General features: G+C 42.2%; 2 protein-coding genes across 13 annotated transcripts in view; one reads left to right on the top strand and one right to left on the bottom strand.

The window, feature by feature from the left end:
• The window catches only part of CHID1 (chitinase domain containing 1), a 107,364-nt gene extending 87,791 nt beyond the window's left edge, over positions 1-19,573 (bottom strand). For 3 of the 12 annotated variants that reach the window (XR_015288699.1, XR_015288701.1, XM_086895686.1), the window contains exons 1-7: positions 15,092-15,196; positions 11,925-12,091; positions 10,619-10,768; positions 9,185-9,317; positions 8,211-8,255; positions 6,786-6,892; positions 5,451-5,512 (exon numbers count right to left, since the gene is read on the bottom strand). Coding sequence is in view for 9 of the 12 variants with exons in the window: in XM_086895686.1 (XP_086751812.1) it covers positions 5,451-5,512; positions 6,786-6,892; positions 8,211-8,255; positions 9,185-9,317; positions 10,619-10,768; positions 11,925-12,035 (608 nt within the window). In the remaining 3 variants the exon portion in view is untranslated. Of the gene's footprint in view, positions 1-5,450; positions 5,513-6,785; positions 6,893-8,210; positions 8,256-9,184; positions 9,318-10,618; positions 10,769-11,924; positions 12,092-13,249; positions 13,319-13,429; positions 13,467-14,884; positions 14,994-15,029; positions 15,217-19,058; positions 19,198-19,328 lie in introns of those variants that run through there. The other 9 variants (XM_086895688.1, XR_015288700.1, XM_086895685.1 and 6 more) reach the window with 9 other exon arrangements.
• A 22-nt stretch (positions 19,574-19,595) lies between these two features.
• AP2A2 (adaptor related protein complex 2 subunit alpha 2) overlaps positions 19,596-20,692 on the top strand; it is a 44,700-nt gene continuing 43,603 nt past the window's right edge. The window contains exon 1 of the mRNA XM_086895684.1: positions 19,596-19,792. Coding sequence (XP_086751810.1) covers positions 19,726-19,792 — 67 coding nt within the window. The 5' untranslated portion in view covers positions 19,596-19,725. The remainder of the gene's footprint in view (positions 19,793-20,692) is intronic.

Raw genomic sequence — 20,692 nt, 5'->3', positions numbered from 1 at the left:
GATTAGTAAGTGAGACATGGTCTTGTCTAGCTGTTAACTAAATAAGCAGGAGAACCTTTGCTGGCTCAGGTCTCTCAATATTTCTTCCATGTACATTTCTAAACTTTAATGCCATGAGATGAATAACTTGGAATATTTTATTGTGAAATCAGGCAAAAAAGGTTTTAGGAAAAAAAAAATCAGTTATTTAAGAAGTAGGTTTAAGCTATAAGAAGCAGTAAAACAGTTCAGAATTGAGGTATCATCTGCATAGGACACCTCAGCTCATTTAGATTTCTATTAGGAGACTACTTTCCTGTGTTAGGGTAAAAGGTGGGCAGCTGAACTCATTTTTACCATACAGTAATTGCTAGAATGAAAGGAAGCAACATTAGTTAGATGCAGTTTTTCATCTCCAGCTAAATCTGATGCCACTGTGATTTGTATATAATAATTCTATTCCCAGAAAACACAGGGAAGAAGCAAGTACCAGTGTAACAGAGGGTACTTCAAAGTATCTGTATTAGACATCTGCAAGAGCCTGAAATGGTCAGTATAAAGCCCCCAAAAGAGGTCCATGCACATGTATCATAGCAATTCAGGTTCTTCAGATGGAACAGGTGTTATTTCTAAAATTAAGAACCTAAACAGAAGACCCCAATGCCATTTTATACATGTGAAAACATACAAAATATGCATACAGCATTGCTGTGTAATATTTGAGGCACCAAGGCTCCTAAATGAACAGCCAGAGAAGAGGCTGCTCAGGATATCTAACATAAAAGCAGGCAGATATATTCAGGAACATAATTTTATTATAAAAATTGGTAATTTTTATAAATCAATATTTAATGATATCCAAAATAAAGCAGCACAAAGGATTTATATAATGTAATACTTTAGTCTGCTAAGCATTACAGAGGAATTCTATAACCCCAAACCAAAATGACTGAGAAATTTCTTGAAAAAACCCAAACTAGTCTGAGTTAGTTCTGCTTAAGAAGACACTAAACAGAAGGTAATTAGTAAGCCTGAAACCACAGAATTTCATGTTTTAGTGGATGCCAGCAACATAACTTCTTAGCAACATTTGACCTCATCTGTGATGCCAGCTAGAATAAACAGGAAACTGAAGACTCTTCTTAGATAACTCCTTGGGCCTCAAAGGAAAATTTTCACTAATTTCTAAAGTTAACTTGAGTACCCCAAAAAAGAAAGGTTTTCTAGAAACATGCAAAGGGCTGAGAGAAAAGCATCTAAATGTACCTAATTTTAAAAATGATCAGTGATCACAGGTTCTAAAAGAGGCTGGTCAAAGGATTTATGTGTTACTGCAGAGCTAGAACAGTTACCCTGTTGCATGAAGATCCTTACATAATTTAATAATCACAAAACTTTTAGGCAATTTTTAAGCCCCAACATCAAGGGAGAGCATGTGTTACAAAAACGCCCATCCAATATTCCGGTTCAGCTACTGAAAAGAGGTACCTCATGGGGACACTTGCTCATCTGAACTGAGAAGAGACCTTCAGCTGTAATTAATCCAGTTTTCTGATATATGAAGTAGTTTTAAAATCATAGCCCAGTTTATTGGTGAGTTAGGACACTAATCTGCAGGCTTTCAGATTCTTTTGTAGACTCACCTGCTCCTGGGTGCACTCTGCTAGGAAGTATCACTGCACATTGTCTTTCGAGAGTGGATGCTGATTTTGTAGCTGAAACATCGTATCAAGCACAAGTGTTCCATAAGCAAATCCTTCTGTTGTCATTTTAAGCTGGATAAAGAAACCTGTGCTGAATCAAGTGTTCCTGCACCACTAAGGCAGCGCGTTGGATGGGTCAGAGATCTTTTCCGTAACACAGTTAAAAACATTACAGGAAAAATTTCCATAGCTTTTCCCTCAACACAGATATATGAAATATATAGAATAATTGAGTGCCATTTATTAATTTAATAGCTAGGTACGCACTTCATTTAGTTTTTGAAAAATGAACCATAATGATTCTCAGTGAAATATTTTCTCTGGATAGACACCACTGCTCTAACATTGCATAAAGCAAGCTGGCAGCTGCAGTGTAAGACCATACATTTTTATGCATCTGTGTTTACTTTCAATAACCTGTTGCTATCTGCTTATGTGAGGTTATTCCTTGTATGTCAGGAAAAAAAAGGGATTTTTTTTATTTTAATTTTAAACTAAAACATGTTCACATTTAATAACATGAATTAACTGTATCAGCTAGGCAGGTCTCCTCGTATTGTCAGACTGCTCTGAAAGTTGTTTGAAGGCAAAATATCTGTTCCCAGGAGCATCATTATGATCTTTTGTCCCTTTAACTAGAAGCAGGTTAAGCTACTTCCAGGCATTTGACCTTGAAGGATCTGAACTAGGAAAGCCTACACTGAACCTAACAGTTACGACAGATGATTTATTTGAAGCATACACAAATACCAGCCTACAAACACTTCACCTCTCCAAAAGATGAGGGTTCATCTCTGTGCTGACATCCTCTGCGAACTAATCCTCACCTTTCCTAGGTTAAGAACTTGCTTTACTACCGGTGTTTGCCACTTTCGAAAGACACAAGCTGAAGGAGGATCAGGTGTGACTCACGTTACAATATTGCCACGTTGTGGGCTTAAGGAGGCATTGCACTGCTCCAACTCCAGCGACAAGCAAAGCAAAAGACCACACATGCTTACCCAGAAAAAACTCTTGCTCTGCTACTCAAAATGAAATGATCCCAAAGTAACAGCAGTCAAAGTGCAATAAAAAAAATAGGCTTGAAAATGTAATAAATTCACTTAATTTTGCCCCTTAAGATCTGTTCTAACATTTGTTCCCTGCAAATAACATTATTAGGGAAAACTTGGGGCACTGGATAGCCAAGCCACCGAGCTTCAAAGCAAGTGATAGGAAAACACAATCTCAAAATGCAGACACTGGTCCCACAACTTAGAGGCACCATGAGACAAAATTCCCGTGTAATGATGTGAGCCTCCTACATTCACAAAACAGCTTTAACTACACACTGAGCCCAACTTCAGCTTTCTGTCTCAATTGGCATAATTCAGAATGCTGCCATCCCAACCATAAACATAAACATCCTAACCATTTTTAGGGACATGGCAATAAAAGGAGGAAAACCCCACCAATGAGTTTCCAATGAAGCACTTAAATCAGATCAGGTTTGAAATGGAGGAAAAACCTGCAGTTCCTAACTTCTGTTTCCCTTTATGTTTTCGTGACAAACAATCTCACATCTAAATTAGGATAATCCTAAAGTGTTCTTCACAGTGGCCACATACGATTACATGTTACCTACTCAGAGGAAAGGATCCAATTACCACTATATGGTGTGAGAACCCTTTCCTTTTCAGAAATTATGGAAAATACTTCCCACTCCTTTCCATCAACAACACACAGTGAATGGAAGTAGTGTTTCAGGTAACTGAATAGTATTCAGGTAACTGAAGGCTAAGGCAACTAACCAGCAGTATCTCCTCTAGTGCGCAGTTTTTATGACACCTGTTTCTCATTTCAAAATGTCCAGCACACAGTTAGATAAACCGTGCCATGGAAAGGGACCTGGGGGTCCTGGACTATGGGAAGTTAGATCTGAGCCAGAAGTGCCCTGGCAGCCAGGAGGGCCAACCCTGTCCTGAGGGGCATCAGGCCCAGCATCACCAGCCAGGCAAGGGAGGGGATTGTCCCACTCTGCTCTGAGCTGGGGCAGCCTCACCTCCAGTGCTGGGGGCAGTTTTGGGTGCCAGAATATAAAAATGACATAAATCTATTAGAGAGTGTCTAAAGGAGGAGCACTAGGATGGTGAAGGGCCTTGAGGGGAAGCTGTATAAGGAGCAGCTGAGGTCACTTGATCTGTTCAGCCTGGAGAAGACTGAGGGGAGACCTCACTGCAGTTACAATTTCCTCATGAGGGGACGAGGAGGGGCAGACATTGATCTCTCTGATAACAGTTGCATCAGGGGAGGTTCAGGTTGGATATTAGAAAAAGGTTTTCCACCCAGAGAGTGCTTGGGCACTTGAACAGGCTCCCCATAGAAGTGGTCACAGCACCAGTCTAACAGAATTCAGGAAGCCTTTGGACAATACACTTGGACACATGGTTTGACTCTTGGGGATGGTGCTGTGCAGAGATAGGAGCTGCACTCAATGATCCTTATGGGTCCTTTCCAACTCAGCTTATTCTGTGATTCTGTGAAACTGTTTTAAACCAACATTGCTCCTGGCAGAGAGCCGTATTTTTACCATGCCACAAATAAACTTACCCTGGAGCTAACAGAAAAGTATGCTTTGCTCATGTGTTCCATTTGCAATACAGCACTTTCATGCCAGTGTGTTTAAAATTATGTTCAGTGAGTCTTACAATGACAGTTACACAGTCTGTTTTATATCTGTGTTAACTAATAGGAAAACTATTGATTTTACTTAAATACAGTAAGTACAATAAATAAAATGACCACTACCACCTGACTGGCAGTTACTAATTGCTTCAGTCACCTTCTTGGCTACCTTATTAAGACACTGCATTAGGTTCAGAGCTCAGGATACAGATAAGCTCTTAGAAACAACCTGGCAAATTAGGAACAACCTAATTATAAGCAAGAGCATCTAGGTGAAGGATTACTCATTGCAGGGCAACTGATGGAGCCCTTTACAAAGCTAAGAAGATTCTGCAGTTTCAATTTTTTGTTCCCAAGTGTTAACTTTACAGGCAAAAGGTAGGACTGCTAATAGTAAACTCATTTTGAGAAGTAACTAATATATGCCATCAGACAGAAGCATTTTCCCTAACCAGAATAACCTGAAGTAACCATTTTCTGAAAGGTGAAAGCCCTCCATAATAAACTCTGCATTCTGTGCAGCTTCCTTGAAGCTGTTTTCCCCCAGACATTGTAGGCAACAGAGATCTGTAAGAAACACTGCACTTTACAGAAATGGATGCCTGGATTTCCTGAGAAACTAACACAAAATCTTCAGATTCCTGCACCAAATCATTAATTCCACCACCTTATTCTGAATTTTCCTCATGTAGCAGAAGTTTGGTGTTTGCCTCAGGTCTTCAAAGTCTCACACTGTTGCTAGCTTCACCCAGTAACCCAAACCAAACAGTGGTACAATAAAGGCGAGTGCCAGCATGGGAGTGAGTATGCAACTGATGCACCCTTCACATCCTCGTAAAAGTTACATCATGCAAAACTCAACTATGAAAGACTAACATGGCCTGCTAAACCCACTGTGAAGATTATTATGTAATCTTTGATCTCATGTAGAGTGAGGTAAACCCTTCTACTTACAACATTGTAAGACAAGCAGAACAACCTTTAGTTGTTCTAGAATGAAATGTATTTATTTATAAAGACATATTCAAATCAACATGGACAGATTAAAAGGATGTTTTAAAGGAGCTGATTTTTAGGAATTGCATCCTAGAAATTTATACTCACGTTTGCTTTTGATTTCCCAGCTGACTCCAAACTTCAATTACAAAACCATCAAAATTTTCATTCTAAATGAAAAGAATTGTCATCAACACACAGTTACTGACCATGTAGCTATTTTTCTTGTACTATTACAGATTGAACATGCTTTGTATTCTTACATCAGATTCATCTTTAACACAGCATTTCTTGGAGAAGTCCAAGAGAAACAAATAATTTAACAAACACAAACATGCAAAAGTTGAAAATCTCTATTAGTTATCCATGATATCTACTCTTACAGAATAAACCAATATTGTATTGGGAAAATTCAGACACTAATGAAAGGTGGTTGTTAAACAAATAATTTGACACACTTTTACTTGTGTATCAGGGAAAAAACTCATTATTTCTTGAATCTAAAGACATAAATGCTAATTTAGCATAGACATGATTCCAAATATCTCCCACAATTAGTCTCTCTTTTGAAAATTTATTCTTAGCATGATCAAGGATACTGTTGTACTTTAGTTGATCTCCTTAAGAGGTCCAATGTTACTGAGGAGATAAAATTGATGTATCGGTCACAAATTTTAAGAAATTACTCAGTTTAACTCTATATCCAACTTCCTCTAGAGCACTTTAGATTTCTTTATGTCATGTAGCAAGTGAGAACTCCTATTCTGACAATAACCAGGCTGCCACGAATCAACAACCAATGCCAAATATCTTTTGGGTGCAACTTGTCTAGTCCCACACATGGGATAGCTCTAAAGCCATTAGGAAAGGGGTTGGCCAGAAATCTTAGAAAAGAATTCCTCTTCTCCCTAGTTTCTGAACATTTTGAGAAAACTGGTTGATCAGACCTGAGCAAAAATGTTCAGTAAAACATGTCCAGTGAATGATTCTTGGTATTAAAATTGGCTCCTTAGCTTTACCACACAGACCCTGAATGTATTCCTGTGCAGAAAACAATACTCATTGTACCCATGACACTTTTTCTGCCTACCAGAAAATACCACTAAGCAGTTTAGCTGCAGCTCAATAATTATACTTTTAATAGAAATATAAGAGAAATTTAAAGCAGGCAAAAATCATGAGTGCAGCTGCCAATGACAACAAGGTTATGTTGATCAGACTGATGTAGTCTCACATTAGACTTGTAGTCACCTACACTTAAGTGTTGCTACATTTCATATTTATAGGTACTGGACACACTATTAAGAATCCTGCCTCATTATTCTTTTGAGCCAATCCTATTTTGTAGAATGCAAAATCATGAGAAATGAGAAAACATATATTACAAAAGGAATCAAGTATCATCTCACACTATTTTATAAGCATCATAAATAGTTTTTTTACCTTGGCTAGCAGAACCATGTTCTTGGAAAGTTCCTCTATCTCATCTTCACTACCAAAAACACTCTCAAAGTCTTGGTAAGTCCAGCCATCAAACAAAATTCGAGGCACTATAAGGCAAAGTAGTCAATCAGTAGTGAAAATTAAGAATTTATTATCTACACTGGAATGTTTCTGCAATAACAGAATACAGCAGATACAAGCAGAGATGCCAGTAAAAATCATATCCCATAACTGAGATAATTGCTTTTTCACTCTGACCAACTTCAGCAGCATAGATAAACTGACACCGTTGAACATTCTTCTTCGTTTTAATTTTAGTTAATGATCAGCACTGACACAAGTTTTAAGAGAAAATACTTTCATTTGATTGAATGTTCTTAATTGAACTACCACTTAGGGCCTCAAGTAGAGTCCTAAACTAACAACAAAACAAGATACCAATCTTTAAGTTGTGCATCTCTTCTACCACAGTAATGAAGTACAAAAGTTCGCCTCAAATTCTAATTTACTCCATACATAGCCCAATATCACTTCACTCTTCCACTCAACTCAAGGCCCTAAGAAAAATTTTTACTTTGGAAAGCACTTGAGCCTGTGTAATTTATTTTTCCAAAAACATTAAAAACATAAATAGGAAAAAATTACTGTTGTAAGAGTCAACAATCATGCCCAAAGGAAAAGGTAATGGATTTTATGGAGCTGTGTCTAAGCCCCTTCTAACTACCATGGTTGTAAAAGAGTGCTTTAGAAAAGTATAGAGTGATTTCAAAAGCTTTATCCTCTGGCAGGTGAAGTATGTTAAAATATCTGGCTGAGCATTCAATTTTTCTAATACATTTCAAATTTCATACTCCCTTCTGAATCAAGAAGCATTTCACAGTTCCATATAATTCTTGCTATAAACAAATAAAAGAAGTCTAGCACAACAGAATCTCTACAGCAATATTTGCAATTTTCCCTAAAGACACACTGTAGCACATCCCATGAGTTTCCAGCTTCAAGGGGAGAAGAGACAAACAGGACTTTTCTACTCTTATGCAGAAAAGTCTGACTGACTCAGATGTGGACTTATTTATTTTTTCTTTTTAACTACACAGAACCCCAAGCAACAAGTTTGAAGACTTCTTTCCCCAGGGAGGTACACAGTGTTATATACTAGTATCCCTACAGGGAGGGCACTGTAACCCAGGATTTATTCAGAGACAAGAAGCTAAGGCAAAATATAAAGGCATCAAGAGTGTCAACATTTCAGTTACCTAACTATCTACAGTGAACTGCTTTAATTTTTCTTCTCAGACATCTCCATACAGCTGTGCTAAGGTAATCTTCCCTCCTGCCATACTGACCTGGAAGAAAGCCTTCCTTTCTCTCCCAGCAGCTAAAGAAGATAAAAAGCAAGCAAACAATCATAAACCAGAGGCTCACCTATTTTGATGTTTTTGGAGGTTTTTCTCACATCTTTCATCCAGCCTGTCAAACAGTATCAAGTAAGACAGCTGATAAAATATAAATGATGCTGACAATGGCAACGTATTTTCAAGCATTCTTCAAATGATGTACCATAGTTTCATTATACATATCTTCCTGCCACAGACTAGCAGTTCATAATCCACCCAGACAGAACATCCTGTGATGCACAGAATCTGAAGCCATGAACCTGCACCACAGCATTCACTACAGCCTCCTCACCCAGCCCCTCCCTGCTCAGTTCTGCCTCATCATGGAAACTACCCTACTCCCTATTTAGAACAACACTTCTGCAGCCACCAGGCATCACCTGGGAGGAATGTTTTACTTTTTCAGATGGTAGTTCAAAGTGTCCCATCCACTCCTTTTGGCAGTCATTGCACTAGGATGAATTTATTAGTAGGCACTAACATGGTAAGAATTATAGCTATTTCAAATGAAATTTCACATTCAATTAACTTCAAACCCATGAAGTAGTACATACTAGCTGAAATTTAAACTTGCTGCCACTTTCCTCACAACGAAGGGAAAAAATTCTCTTCAAATTAAATTTATCTTCCCTTTCTAAAACAAATTTGCCTAAAGGTTTTTGCAAAGAAATAGAACAAAACCCACAACAGGCAAATAGCTGCACAGTGCAACATCAAGACTGTTTTTCCCTGTAGTTTGCCCTTTCCTCTTTTAAGAGGAGCTTTGTGGATAGCATGGTGGAAAAGCCAACCTCGCTACTTACATTTTTTGACAAATAAAGTATGTACACATGTGGAAGCAGATGAGGATAGAAAGACATTCACTCTGAAGAAAACCCCAAGAAATGGAGTGGATGAAAGTACCTCACCATGAGGCAGAGCCAGCAAAACCCACCTAGTATGCCAAATCTACCTAGTCACAACAATACTGCAATTCATATTCAAAGAAAAAGAAAGTAACACCTTGATCAGCATCATGGAGCCCAGTGAACTGGAACCTTTCCTTCCCTCTCCTTTTCACTTGTAACCAAACCGGTGAGATTAGCGTAAATTTGTTTCCAAAAATTTTAGCAATGTCATAGCCATGGTTGTTCCACTTGAAAAACAAAGGAGAGAAAAAACATGAGAGACTCAGAAGCAAGATATGCAGTTCACTTCACTTTTGAGCAATATAAACTCTTTAACAGAAATATAATCATCTCCTAGATCCTTCTTCATTCATTTGAGGAAACTTGATATCTTTATGGGATATTGCTTTCATTTAAATAAGAAAGTACTCTGGAAGCTCTAATAGCTACATGAAAGGCAATCTTCAAATTGTGCTAATTCTACTGAACTACAGCAAGTTGCTTGTAGATTCCCACACAGTTTTGAATCTACAGACTCTGAATTTATGTTCAAGAGAACTTGAGAAAGGTGAAAATCTATAGGGCACCTATTTGTCTTTTGAGCAGTATAAGACAAAAATAAGTGAAAACTATCCTCTGAAAAAAAGGATGAAATATTTATCATTCAAGAAAGAATGCTTTGAAGGAGACAGAATAGCAAAAGACATCAGGTTGACAGCAGCATACAATTGTTACTTCATTGCAACTTCACCTGATTCACCACTGACAGGAAAAATACTCTCATCCCTGTTAAAACCAGTGTTAAAGAAGCTTCCCTGTCTGACCATCCGCAAGCCACTCTTGGCAGTCACACTCCCACCACTCCAAACTTTCACTGCTGAGGGCAATTCCAGTGACTCCAGGAGTGTCCCTCTTGGCTCCCTGTACACCCCATGCTCAGACAGGGTTTCCTTACTGGCTCAGCCCTGGGTTTCCCATGGCACAGTCCCAGATGTCTGGATCCCTACAATAATTTATTTGTGGTGCAGTAACACAGAAATAGCTCCAGCTGGTGCGCTGGGGAGGGACCCCCAACAAAGGAATGCCCAGGTTTTGTGCCCTCCATGCCTGGGATAGTCTGGAGTCTCTCTGCTGAGCCCTTGGCTCCTGCTGTGTCCGAGTGTCTGGTTCCCTGGCCGGTGCCACAGGTTCCTGTGCTCTTTGCTGTCTGAAGGGTCAGCACCAGGTCACGGCTCCCACCCAGGCACAACCTGCAGCTCCCACTGCAGCTGCACACCCAGTACCTGCTCTCAGTGTATTCCTCAATGCCAGGGAGAAGAAAAACAATATAACCTAAACAGCCTCCGAGAGACAGATGGGAGAACAAGGGTTTGAGACCACCTGAAGCCCAAATCAAGTCTCAAATACTTGTCTGGCTATTTGACTGTATTTAACCAGCAGCCCCCATTACTATAAAAATACTTTTATAGCAGGGATGCAAAGTTGCAGTTTAGCACAGTCTGCTGCATATTCATTCAAAGCACAAATTTTATTAAATGTATCGACTTACAGGAGTAATATATCCCAGAACATCTCCTGAGAAATGTCGTTCCTTCATCTTCTTGGAGCAGTAACTTTTATGTTCCAGTATAATATCCTTTGCTTTTGGATCCACAACCACCAATCCCCGGTCCTGAACATTTTTATCAGAATGCAGCTTCTGTGGAGAGAAGACAGTTATTAGAACCAGTTATTTGAAATGCCCACTTTCAGTGGCAACAGACTTTAAAAGCAACAGCAAAACAAATCACTTCATTAAACTCTGAGTACTCCTTTTAAATGATGCAGAGTACTTTGATTTAGAATTGAAACACACAAGTCCTCAGAAATTATTGGTCATCATCAGTAAACTTACTTTATTTGGAAAGTAAAAAGCATATTAAAAAAACCCAAAATCCAAGCTATTATAAGAGTAAAGAACATAATTTATGACAGATGATGGTGTTCTGTTTTGTAATCAACACTTTCTGTCGTGCTACCCATAAGTTCTTAACCAAAAATTTGAAGACAAATTTTAAACTGGATATATTTTAATCTGAGAATGCTGCTTTGTGGTTACTGAAGGTCAAGATTTTAAACGCTCTCCTTTAGGGAATGTGCTTTAACTGACCTAGCAGATAAAAACAGAATGAGAAGATCTAGTAAGACATGCATGCTGGGTACGTAGAAGCCATCTATTGATTCATTGTAAGGAATGTAGGGATTTGACCTGACTTAACACCTTATATTGCCCTCACTATCTGCAGATGAGATTTGCTTCCTGGTAGATGTTGAGCAAGTAATACAAACATTGACAGATGTATATGCATAATGACAGGAAACAACAAACTGCTCAGCAAGTGAAGAGACACTTCAGCATGCTGGCTCTGCGTATTGTGCGATTCTGAATCATTTCTGCCTGCAAAAGAATTACTGCTTAGAATGCTCTTCAAACTCTTTCATCAGGATACAGCCTTCCCATTGGCAAGGCTCCATTCCACCAGTAAATGATCTAGAGCTCTTGGCCCAAACTACTGTTCCCCACCCTGGTTTCCAAAGGGATGGAAGTGTGTTCCCTGAAGGGACAAAAACTTCCTGCATCTGCAACTTGCATAGAGGATACAGATGCAGAAGTCTACATCATATGTTTCAAGAAACGAACATTTGTGACACACAGAAAAGCTGAAGGAAAGGACAGTTTCAAGTTTTATCTGTGAATATAAGCTTCAGCAGAAATGCATTAACACTGTTTTAACAGAAGTAGAGGCCACTTACCAAAGTTCAATTAATTCACTGCACATGTTAGATAAGATAAGAATTTCAGTTATTTCCTTTACCTTTTCCTCCAGTTTTTTTGTAGCACCTTTCTTTGCATCTGTTTTTGATAGGGTACCTTCAGCTAGCCAGCATATCACGGCAAGAGAAAGTGAAGCACAGAGAAGCTTCATGGTGTTTTTCCCCGTGTCAAGTTTCTCTTCTCCTTAGAACATAAGGGTTTGAGTCTCTGTGAACAGAGGAATATAACAGTTTCATTCAGTTTTCATGTCTAAAAAAAGTAAAGACATTTTCTTATTTTCTCCTGTTTAGAATCAGACTTATTAAGGTAGTACTGTTTTAATACTGCTTTTGCTCTGGCAACAAAAGCAGATCACTGTAAGAGCTTATTTCTAGACTCAAACATATTTTTTTGTCCCCTGTTTTAACAGCTGTATCACATGAAGTGGGTTGGACTCTTGTAGCTTCCTTTTTAAAGAATCCCCCTGAAGAAGTACAACTGTTTACAGCTGAAACTGAGATAAATGTCTGCTTCACAGAATAATTATTGTACCACCTTACCTCTTCTATAGCAAATAAGAGATAACATTTGTTTCTGGTCCTATCCAGCGTGGTCAGTGTGTCATAAATTAATTAACAGACATAAAGAATTATAGCTATATGCTTACAGCTATGTGCCTTTAATGTAATAGGTGAAAGCTCTGTTTCAATTCCTTGCCAAGTCACTGGCACAGAAACTGAAGAAAAAAAAAGAAGGGGAGGGGGGAATGTCCTTTTTGTCTAGAAGAATAGCTTGGACAGTTTGTCCTAGTACCAGGTAAAGGAACTGAGAATTAGTAGACAACAGTTCTATTTATCTATTACACCTTGCATCTATAGGAAGACTTTAAAAAAAAATTCAAATACAGTCAGAGTTTGTTTTCCAAACTCTCCCCATTTAAAAGTCACACTGCTTTCCCAGCCTAGCTCCCAGCAGTGAATAAGAAAACACAGAAAAAAATATTTGGCATTTGGGGAACCAGGGTTCTAGATCTGTATCAAGCTGCTTCTCATAAATATGAGATCCTGATGGAGAAGAAAAAAGGTTTTTTCCAGTATTCTGAATTTTTATTGAACTTAAAAAACTATCTTGCTTTCTGTATTACTCTACCACTCACTTTGAAGACCTACAAGTTCATTTCTACACATATTTACAATACTTGTTCTACTGGCACTGGTAACAAGTGCTGCTCAAAGTTTGAGTACTTTGTTTTTGTACAAAACATCAGGTGAGGGATTCCACAACACTAGACTGAGGCTCTGAATACTGTGACAGAAGGAACCTTAAAGCTTCAATGGAAATGTACTCAATGAAACAGACATAAAAACAACAAACCAACAAACTTACTAGTATTTGGATGTGACTTAGCAGTGAGATTTTAAAAACCAGAAGTATTTATTGTAGTATTTAGGGATTCTGCAGGAAAAGAGAGGATTATGTGATTAGGCAACAAAGCTGAAGGATGATGGCAGAAGTGCTTGAAAACCAATGCCAGTATCACCAAAGAACACCAAAAACTTCACGTACAAAATTATTTGAAGATTTTAGTCAAGTTTTTTAGAAGCTGTAAAACAAAAGGATAAAGCCTTCTATTATTTCTTGGATCCAGAGAGTGTGGCAAAAGCTAAGTTGCTATACCGCTTGAAATTCACTATTATGAATAATTAAGGTCTTATGCTTGTACTGTGACTTCAAGGTCACTGGTAACCCCCTTGTTTTCCACATTTTAAAAAATAAGACAAAGCAGGTTGTTTTTGATAGTATCTCCTACATTCCATCTAGCTTGGCAAGATCTATAAACTATTGCAGAGAGGAACAATTGAGAGCCTGAACAGTCAATACAAGTCTTAACTATTTGGACAGAATATCAATTCTCCCAGAAGCTCGTATATATTGATTTGGAGGTGTTTGATTTCACTTTCAGAAACAATCAGCAACAGTGTCCACTTCCCTGAAAAGAAGATAACATCTAACAGCTGAAGAACAGAAGTTTAAAAAACCATCACAGAATTCTAATTAGACATCAAAATGTGCTCATTTCCTTGACAGGATCGTACCCTCCTGTCAATTATTGTTAAGTCAACATGCACTCTCCTAGATTTACGGGAAGTACTGAGCCTGTGGCAAATTGGTTTCTGCTACTGACAGTCCATATCAACTCTTGGTTGGACACTTATTTTAACAGCTTGTTCTTTAACAACATCAATGAACATTTAAGTAGATGGCATCACTGTAACACAGAAGATGAACTGGTCAAACTTTAAATGGTCTTTATGGAAAATATAAGCATGCATTTTGCAAGCTTTACAAAACTAAACCCTCATCAAACTTTTCTTCTAAGAACTCTCCACCATTTTTAACACTTCTCAAATTAGCTGAACTCAGTAAAACTGTCTGAGCCTGGCACTCTTTATCTCCTCCATCACTGCAAAATGCAAATAGAATTGAAGACTGCCTCTGTCTATGTCCTTGTCCAACTGATACTATGGAGAATTTAAAGCTTAAAACATCATTTGACAAACTGATCTGAAGCCCAGGTTTCTTTCTCTCTTAGCCAGGTCACAGATGTTGCTTAACCCCAGCCTCCACATGAGGTAACATACTTTTGGTCAGCTGTTTTAAATTGGTCTTCATTTTTAAAAGCGAGTAAAGCTAGCACAGACTTAGGCTGTCCATAATAAGCAAGCAAAGAAACTAAATGGATGGTACACAACACTGAGTTAATGTTTATAGTGTATTTATAGAGTAGAAACTAGATTCTAACTACACTTGCAGAAAGAGCCGGCATCACTTCGTGAAGGAAGCCAAGGGAGCATACCGCTGATGCGTTTTTAAATGAAAGCAATAAAATCTATACTGGGGAGTGAAGAGTGAGGACATATCCGTTTCTAACCTGTGTAAACATTAAACCCTCCCCTCTTGTAACGTGCTCCACTTTGACGTTCAGAATTCCCTCCCACACTCGCCCGACTCTCGAGATACCAAAGCTCGCCAGCTGCTGTGCCATCAGCGCCTCAGCGCCACCCCCGCCGCGGCCTCCCCCGAGCTCGGAGCCGGCGGGGCGGCCCCCCGCGTCACCCCCACCGCGGCACGGCCGGGCCCCCGCCCCGCCGGAGCGCGGCCTCACCGCCGCCCTTTCCTCTCTCCTCCGTCGCTCCGCAGCCCTGGCGGGCCGCAGACAGCACGTACCGCCCGCCGCCGCCGCGGAAGTGCGGGAGGGCGGCAGCGCCCCGCCCCGCCGGCTCCGGGCAGCGCCGGCAGGGCGCCGGCTGCGCCAACATGGCGGGGCGGGAGAGGCGGCGGCCGCGGCTCCCCGCGTTCCGGGCCGGCCCAGTGCGGCACATCCCGCCGGGCCCCAGGGACAGCCGCCCCTGGGATGGTCCGGCCCGAGCCGGGGCGCGGTGCTCTGGGGCTCATCAGTAGCAGAAGAAGGGAAATGCTCATAATGGTGTGATTCTAAAGGCCCATAAAGAGCCTCTTGGTTTAGCCCAAGCTATAGCGAATTGATACAGCTCCAGGTCTAGTCTGGAGGAGGTTCAGGGCTGACCTTATCGCTCACTGCAATTGCTCGAAAATAGGCTGTAGCCTGGTTGGGACCAGCGTCTTCTCACAGGCCGCCAGCAACTGGAGAGGAAATGGCCTTAAGCTATGCCGGGAATGCTCAGGTTGGATGTGAGGAGGAAATCCTTCAGAGAGGGTGATGAGACATTGGGAGGGGCTGCCCAGGTAGGTGGTGGAGTCACTGTCCCAGGTGTCTAAGAAAAATTTAGAGCCGTGGTCTAGTTGACGTAGTGATGTTTGATCACAGGTTGGATGCGATGATCCCCGAGGTCTTTTCGAAACAAATTGTTTCTGTGATTCTGAGAAATAGTGTGGGTAAATCAGGAACTGGGGCTAAAATGCACACTCCCAGCTGGAGTCAAAATGATCGTATAGGAAAGGCTGTGGAGAGTCTGCAGGCAATACTGCTGACTGGGTGTGCAGAAAGGAGGAGTCAAATCTCAGACAGCTTTTAACAGGCTCTAAAATAAAAGATTACGTTTTTAATTGAGTTTTATTTTCTTCTGTTTAGACCTTCTACAGTTTGTGTTTTTGCGTGCAGCATGGCATGTGCTACTGCTATTTTTACTGCAGCAGAAGTTTTGGTATAACCCTGTTATTTCACAGGCTGCTTGCAGGGACTAAATACCCTATCAAAAGACCTGATAAAAAACCAAATGTGTTATATCATGATATAGTGGCAAGGCCAGCATATCCTAGCAGTGCACTTCCCAACAGAAGCTTTCCTGTGACCTGCTTTCTGTCTTGGTTACAGTTTGGTGCAACCTTCCAGAAGCTGGACTAGAAGGCTGCCTTATTCTGCTGAACTGCCCTCTTCTTTCATTCCCTCTTGTGCAATGAAGATCTTCATGAGCATTCTTCTTCTTTTCTTAAAAGAAAAATGGAAATATTTTTCCTCTGAATAAAAGTCTTGCCAGTGAAGCAGATGCATGGTCTTCTATGCCTAGATTCATCCCAAATTTCTGTAAATTTAGAGTTTCATGACAATGATATTATACTGACTTTGAGTTTTCTAGTGTTGAAAGCAGCACATCTGATACTCTGGCAAGGCAGAAGGCTTTGTGGTCTCTGTTGAGGGATAATAAATGTTGGATGTCAAGTACAGAAACACATACACAACCATGTATGCATTGTGGAGCCACCAATTCCGTTTACTCCTGAGTTCTTTTGCTTCCAGTAATGGCTAGAATGATCATGAGGAGCAGAAGAAAACAATAATTGGTGAGACAAATGTGAGAGAAGTAACAGACGAAAAGGAACAATTCCTTTTTTGTAGTTCCCGCAACTGGATCCTCACCAGCTGAAAACACTCAGATGAATAGTAACAGTTTTATGAGGGTCAGTGCAATTATTAAAGCCTTTATAACAGAGAGCAATGAAATCATGAAAAAAAAAAATTGAAATAACTCCCATATAAAATGGGAAGGAGGGGACAAACATTGTGGACCTGTTGGCAAACAAATGTGATGCCAAACATTTTATGTAATAGAAAAATATTTCTTAGTACGATCTCCCCTTTAATGCTGATTTTACAGAAATTATAAATATCTTATATAATCATAACATCTTGTGATGGATAGAACCACTTATGTTTGTTTTTAGGCAGCCTAGTGTTTTATTTTACAGAATTACCAACTCTGTGTGTTTACAGAGGGTTGTGCCTGGTGCAAGCTCTGTGCTGAGTAACAGCTGAGTTCACATTACAATGTTTCTTTCAGCCGGGATGCATCTAGAGACCATTACAGACTCTCTTTCCTCTAGGGACCTATAATTCACATAAAATTTCTACCTTTTCCATACCAAGACATCTGAACAGCGCTACTAAGTTCTAAGTTATGAGGCAGTAAGGACAGACATACAGTCCTGATTGCACAAGCCTTTGTTGAGGCAAAAAGACAGGGAACAAGGTGAATATAGTGAAGTCTCGAAAGCCAGTCAAAGGAGGTTGACATAAAATAATCAGGGTATGTGTACTGCAAACTGGGCCCCTTCAAATGAAACATTTAGCTGTACAGCTACAAAACTAGAGGCATCCACATGTGTTAACCACTTGGATATTTTACCAGTTTTCAAGAATTTCCAGCTCATGCTTAGCTTGGTACTGGCACAGCTATTCTGCTGGCAGTATTTAAGGCACCACTGAAAAGGCAGTTGGATATCTGCATGACTTGCAGTATTGACAGGAATACAGCCAGACAGGACTGAAAGACTGAGCCTTTAGGTGTCACTGTGCTCTTAAGAGTAGAAATTAGCTCAACATTTTGGCTAGCTAAAAATATATTTTTTTTTTCTGATTGTAGAAAAAGCCTCATTTGATGACATGGGGAGTTTTCATCTTCAAAGGTGTGTGGAAATTATTAAGCATCAAAATCTATTTGTAAAGCTGTGAAAAAGGAGAGTGTTCTTCATGAAAGCCTACAAATAATCTGAGTTGAATAATAGACTAATTGTGCACGACTGCCTGTAGTTGCACTTGGTCTACAAAATGGATCCAGGGACAAAGGGATAATTGCGTGACTACCACATGCTGTCATCCTGCCTTTCTCATAGACACTTGCACAACTAAAAAGCATTCATATAACAATGTATCCTGAAAACACCCAGAATAGACCCTTGAAAGGTGACCTAACTGAGGTGTACAGCCACTGTCAGACAGAGGATATCAAGTATTATGTAGATCTTTATGAGAGAAAAATGTATCACAAAATTAAAAGTACTGGAGGTTGATGAATCTAAACAAGATGCAAGCTCTAAACAAGGAGAATTAACCATGGGAGTAAACTATCCAGGGCAACAGTGAATTTGATTGTCAGAGCAAGACTGAGTGCCTTTCTGGAAGAGTCTGTAGGTAAAAGCTAAATATTTGGCTCGGTTCACTGGAGGGGGGGGGGGGGGGGGGGGCGGGGTGTAAATCAAATGAAGTTAAATGGCTTGAAGTATGTTGAAATTGAGGTGAAATGACTGATTGATCTCCAGTAACCCTAAGCCCCATGATTCTACAAGTCATTATTCTCCACTGTAATCCCTTACATCATGACTAAAGCCCCCAGCATACTTTTGGCTAGGGAGTCTAGGCCAGTTTTGAGACCATTTGAACCTATTTTCAGCTGAAGATATTAAATGCTCTACACAGTCCCACCTCTTAGGCATGTTTAAGAGAGTTTAACCTTGAAACGTGTTCCAGTCTCAGGTGTAGGACTAGGTCAGTCTGCATGTTTACAGCCATCAGGAGGAACGAGTGGCCCTGGGTTTGCACACCTGCGTGCCCAGGGAGTCAGGGAGTGGGAATCTCTACATGAACACAGAGCAACTACGCCACTCACACAGGCGATGGCAGGCTCACAAGGGGGATGTGTCTAAGGATGCAGCTGCACACAGCAGCCTCCGGGCTTCTCAGCGCTCACAGGGACCGTGCAGAGCACGTGCAGTAGATCCCGTGCACTTTTTTGGGGTCCCTTTTGAGGAGGAGGAGGACCAGGGCACAGCCTCCTTCAGTCCACCCTGTGGAACATGAAAGCGTGTTCTTATGGACGATACTATTCTACCTTGCCCTTCATATTTTGGAAATAAGATTGCAGGTCAATAGTCTGCTCACAGCTTAGCGATGAAGTGAAATTTTCCAGTATCTTGATCAGCCGTCCCTCTCCTCCCTAAGCAGTTACATCCTCTGAGGCGCCTGCAAACCCCGGTATTTCACCTTCAAAAATCATCGAACTTCTCGGCCATTAGGGTCACTAGGAGAGGAAGGGATTAGGCTGCTCCCGAGCAGAGAGCGTGCAGTGAATTCACCCACGGACACAGCGGCTGACGCCGCCCTGCCGCCCCTCACCGCGGCCCGGGCCCGTTTGCCCCCACGGGCGCTTACTGGAAATCGCGTCCTAGCAGCGGCACGGCCGATCCCCGGAGCCCGCCCTCCAGCCAGCCAGCCCTTTTGGGCCTCAGGGTCGCACGGGGGATGTCCGGGAACAGGGGCACAACCCCGGGCACATCCCGGGGGACAGGCGGGGACCGCACCCGCCGCTGCTGCGGCACCGGGAGGCGCAGGGGGCCCCACGCACCCGCGGCGCTCCCGCCTCCGCACGGCAGGTGGCGCCCGAGCAGCGCCCGCCCGGCGGCTGCGGGGGCGCGGGAGCCCCGGCGGCGCCTGCGCGCTGCGGAGGCGGCGGCGGCGGAGCGGCCTGAAGCAGCCCGTGGGGAGAGCGGGCGGCGGCTGCGGGGGTTCGGCGTGTCGCGTCCCAGGGCGGCCGTGGTCGTGCGCCAAGATGCCTGCGGTGTCGAAGGGCGATGGCATGCGAGGCCTGGCGGTCTTCATCTCCGATATCCGCAACTGTGAGTGGCGCCGGGGCCGGGGCCTGGGCTGGGCCGCGCCGGCCGTCGCCATGGGCTGATGCCCCGTGGGGCCGGGGCTTCACCCCTCAATCCCCTCCCCGGTGCTCCCCTCTTCCCCCTGATACCCGCAGCGGGCAGCTCGGAGCGCTCCTGTCTCACGAAATGGCGACGCGCTCGGGGGGGGCGGCGCGGTGGGGAGGGGGGGGGGCAGCATGAAGCATTTGCCCATGGGTTTGTGCGTTTTGGGTGGGTGGGTTTGGGGTGTTTCCCTCCCCCTTCACCACCCCTGTCATCCCCCGTCCTTGAGTGTGGCGGTGGCCGCCCCGGCGGAGGGGGTGCCGGGGGTCGGTGCCGCCGTTGTTCGCGATGCGCCGGAGCGGTGCCGGGGCGCGGGTGGGTGTGCGGCGGGGCAGGGAGAGGCGTCCCTGGGCTCCTTCCAGATCCCTGAGCGGCTCTCGGTTCATCACGTCACTGATGGAAAACAGGCCTCTGTAGGCGCCTGAGAGCAGGGCCCTCAGTGCGTATGCCTAGGCTTGGCTTAAATTGGCTTTAAGAGTCTGCTTTGACGGAAATCAGCGCTTTGGATCCGGGTAATTAAGAACGGAATGGAGGAGGGTGCGAGTAAGTGCCCCCCCAGGACAAGGGAGGGAGTATGTCTGTGAGTGTGCAGCGGGAGAGGAGGAGTAGAAATCTGCTGCTGCTTAGTCTCGGGGGAAGGGGTATGTGTGGGGGCACACCTCAGTGCTCAGTCTTCCTTTTTGTCCGAGAATTGCATACAATAGTTTAATATTAATCAGAGTTAGAGATCTAAGTGTGTGATGTGGCAGGAATTGCCTGGGGAAGGGCTAAGGTCGCTGCGGCTGGTGTGATGAAACAGCTCTATTTTGTCCACCTGTGTGT

Source organism: Cyanistes caeruleus, chromosome 6, assembly GCF_971803275.1.
Source record: "Cyanistes caeruleus chromosome 6, bCyaCae1.hap1.1, whole genome shotgun sequence".
Classification (NCBI taxonomy): Eukaryota; Metazoa; Chordata; class Aves; order Passeriformes; family Paridae; genus Cyanistes; species Cyanistes caeruleus.
Note: the sequence above shows the minus strand (reverse complement) of the source record. Positions and strands in the feature narration are given on the sequence as shown.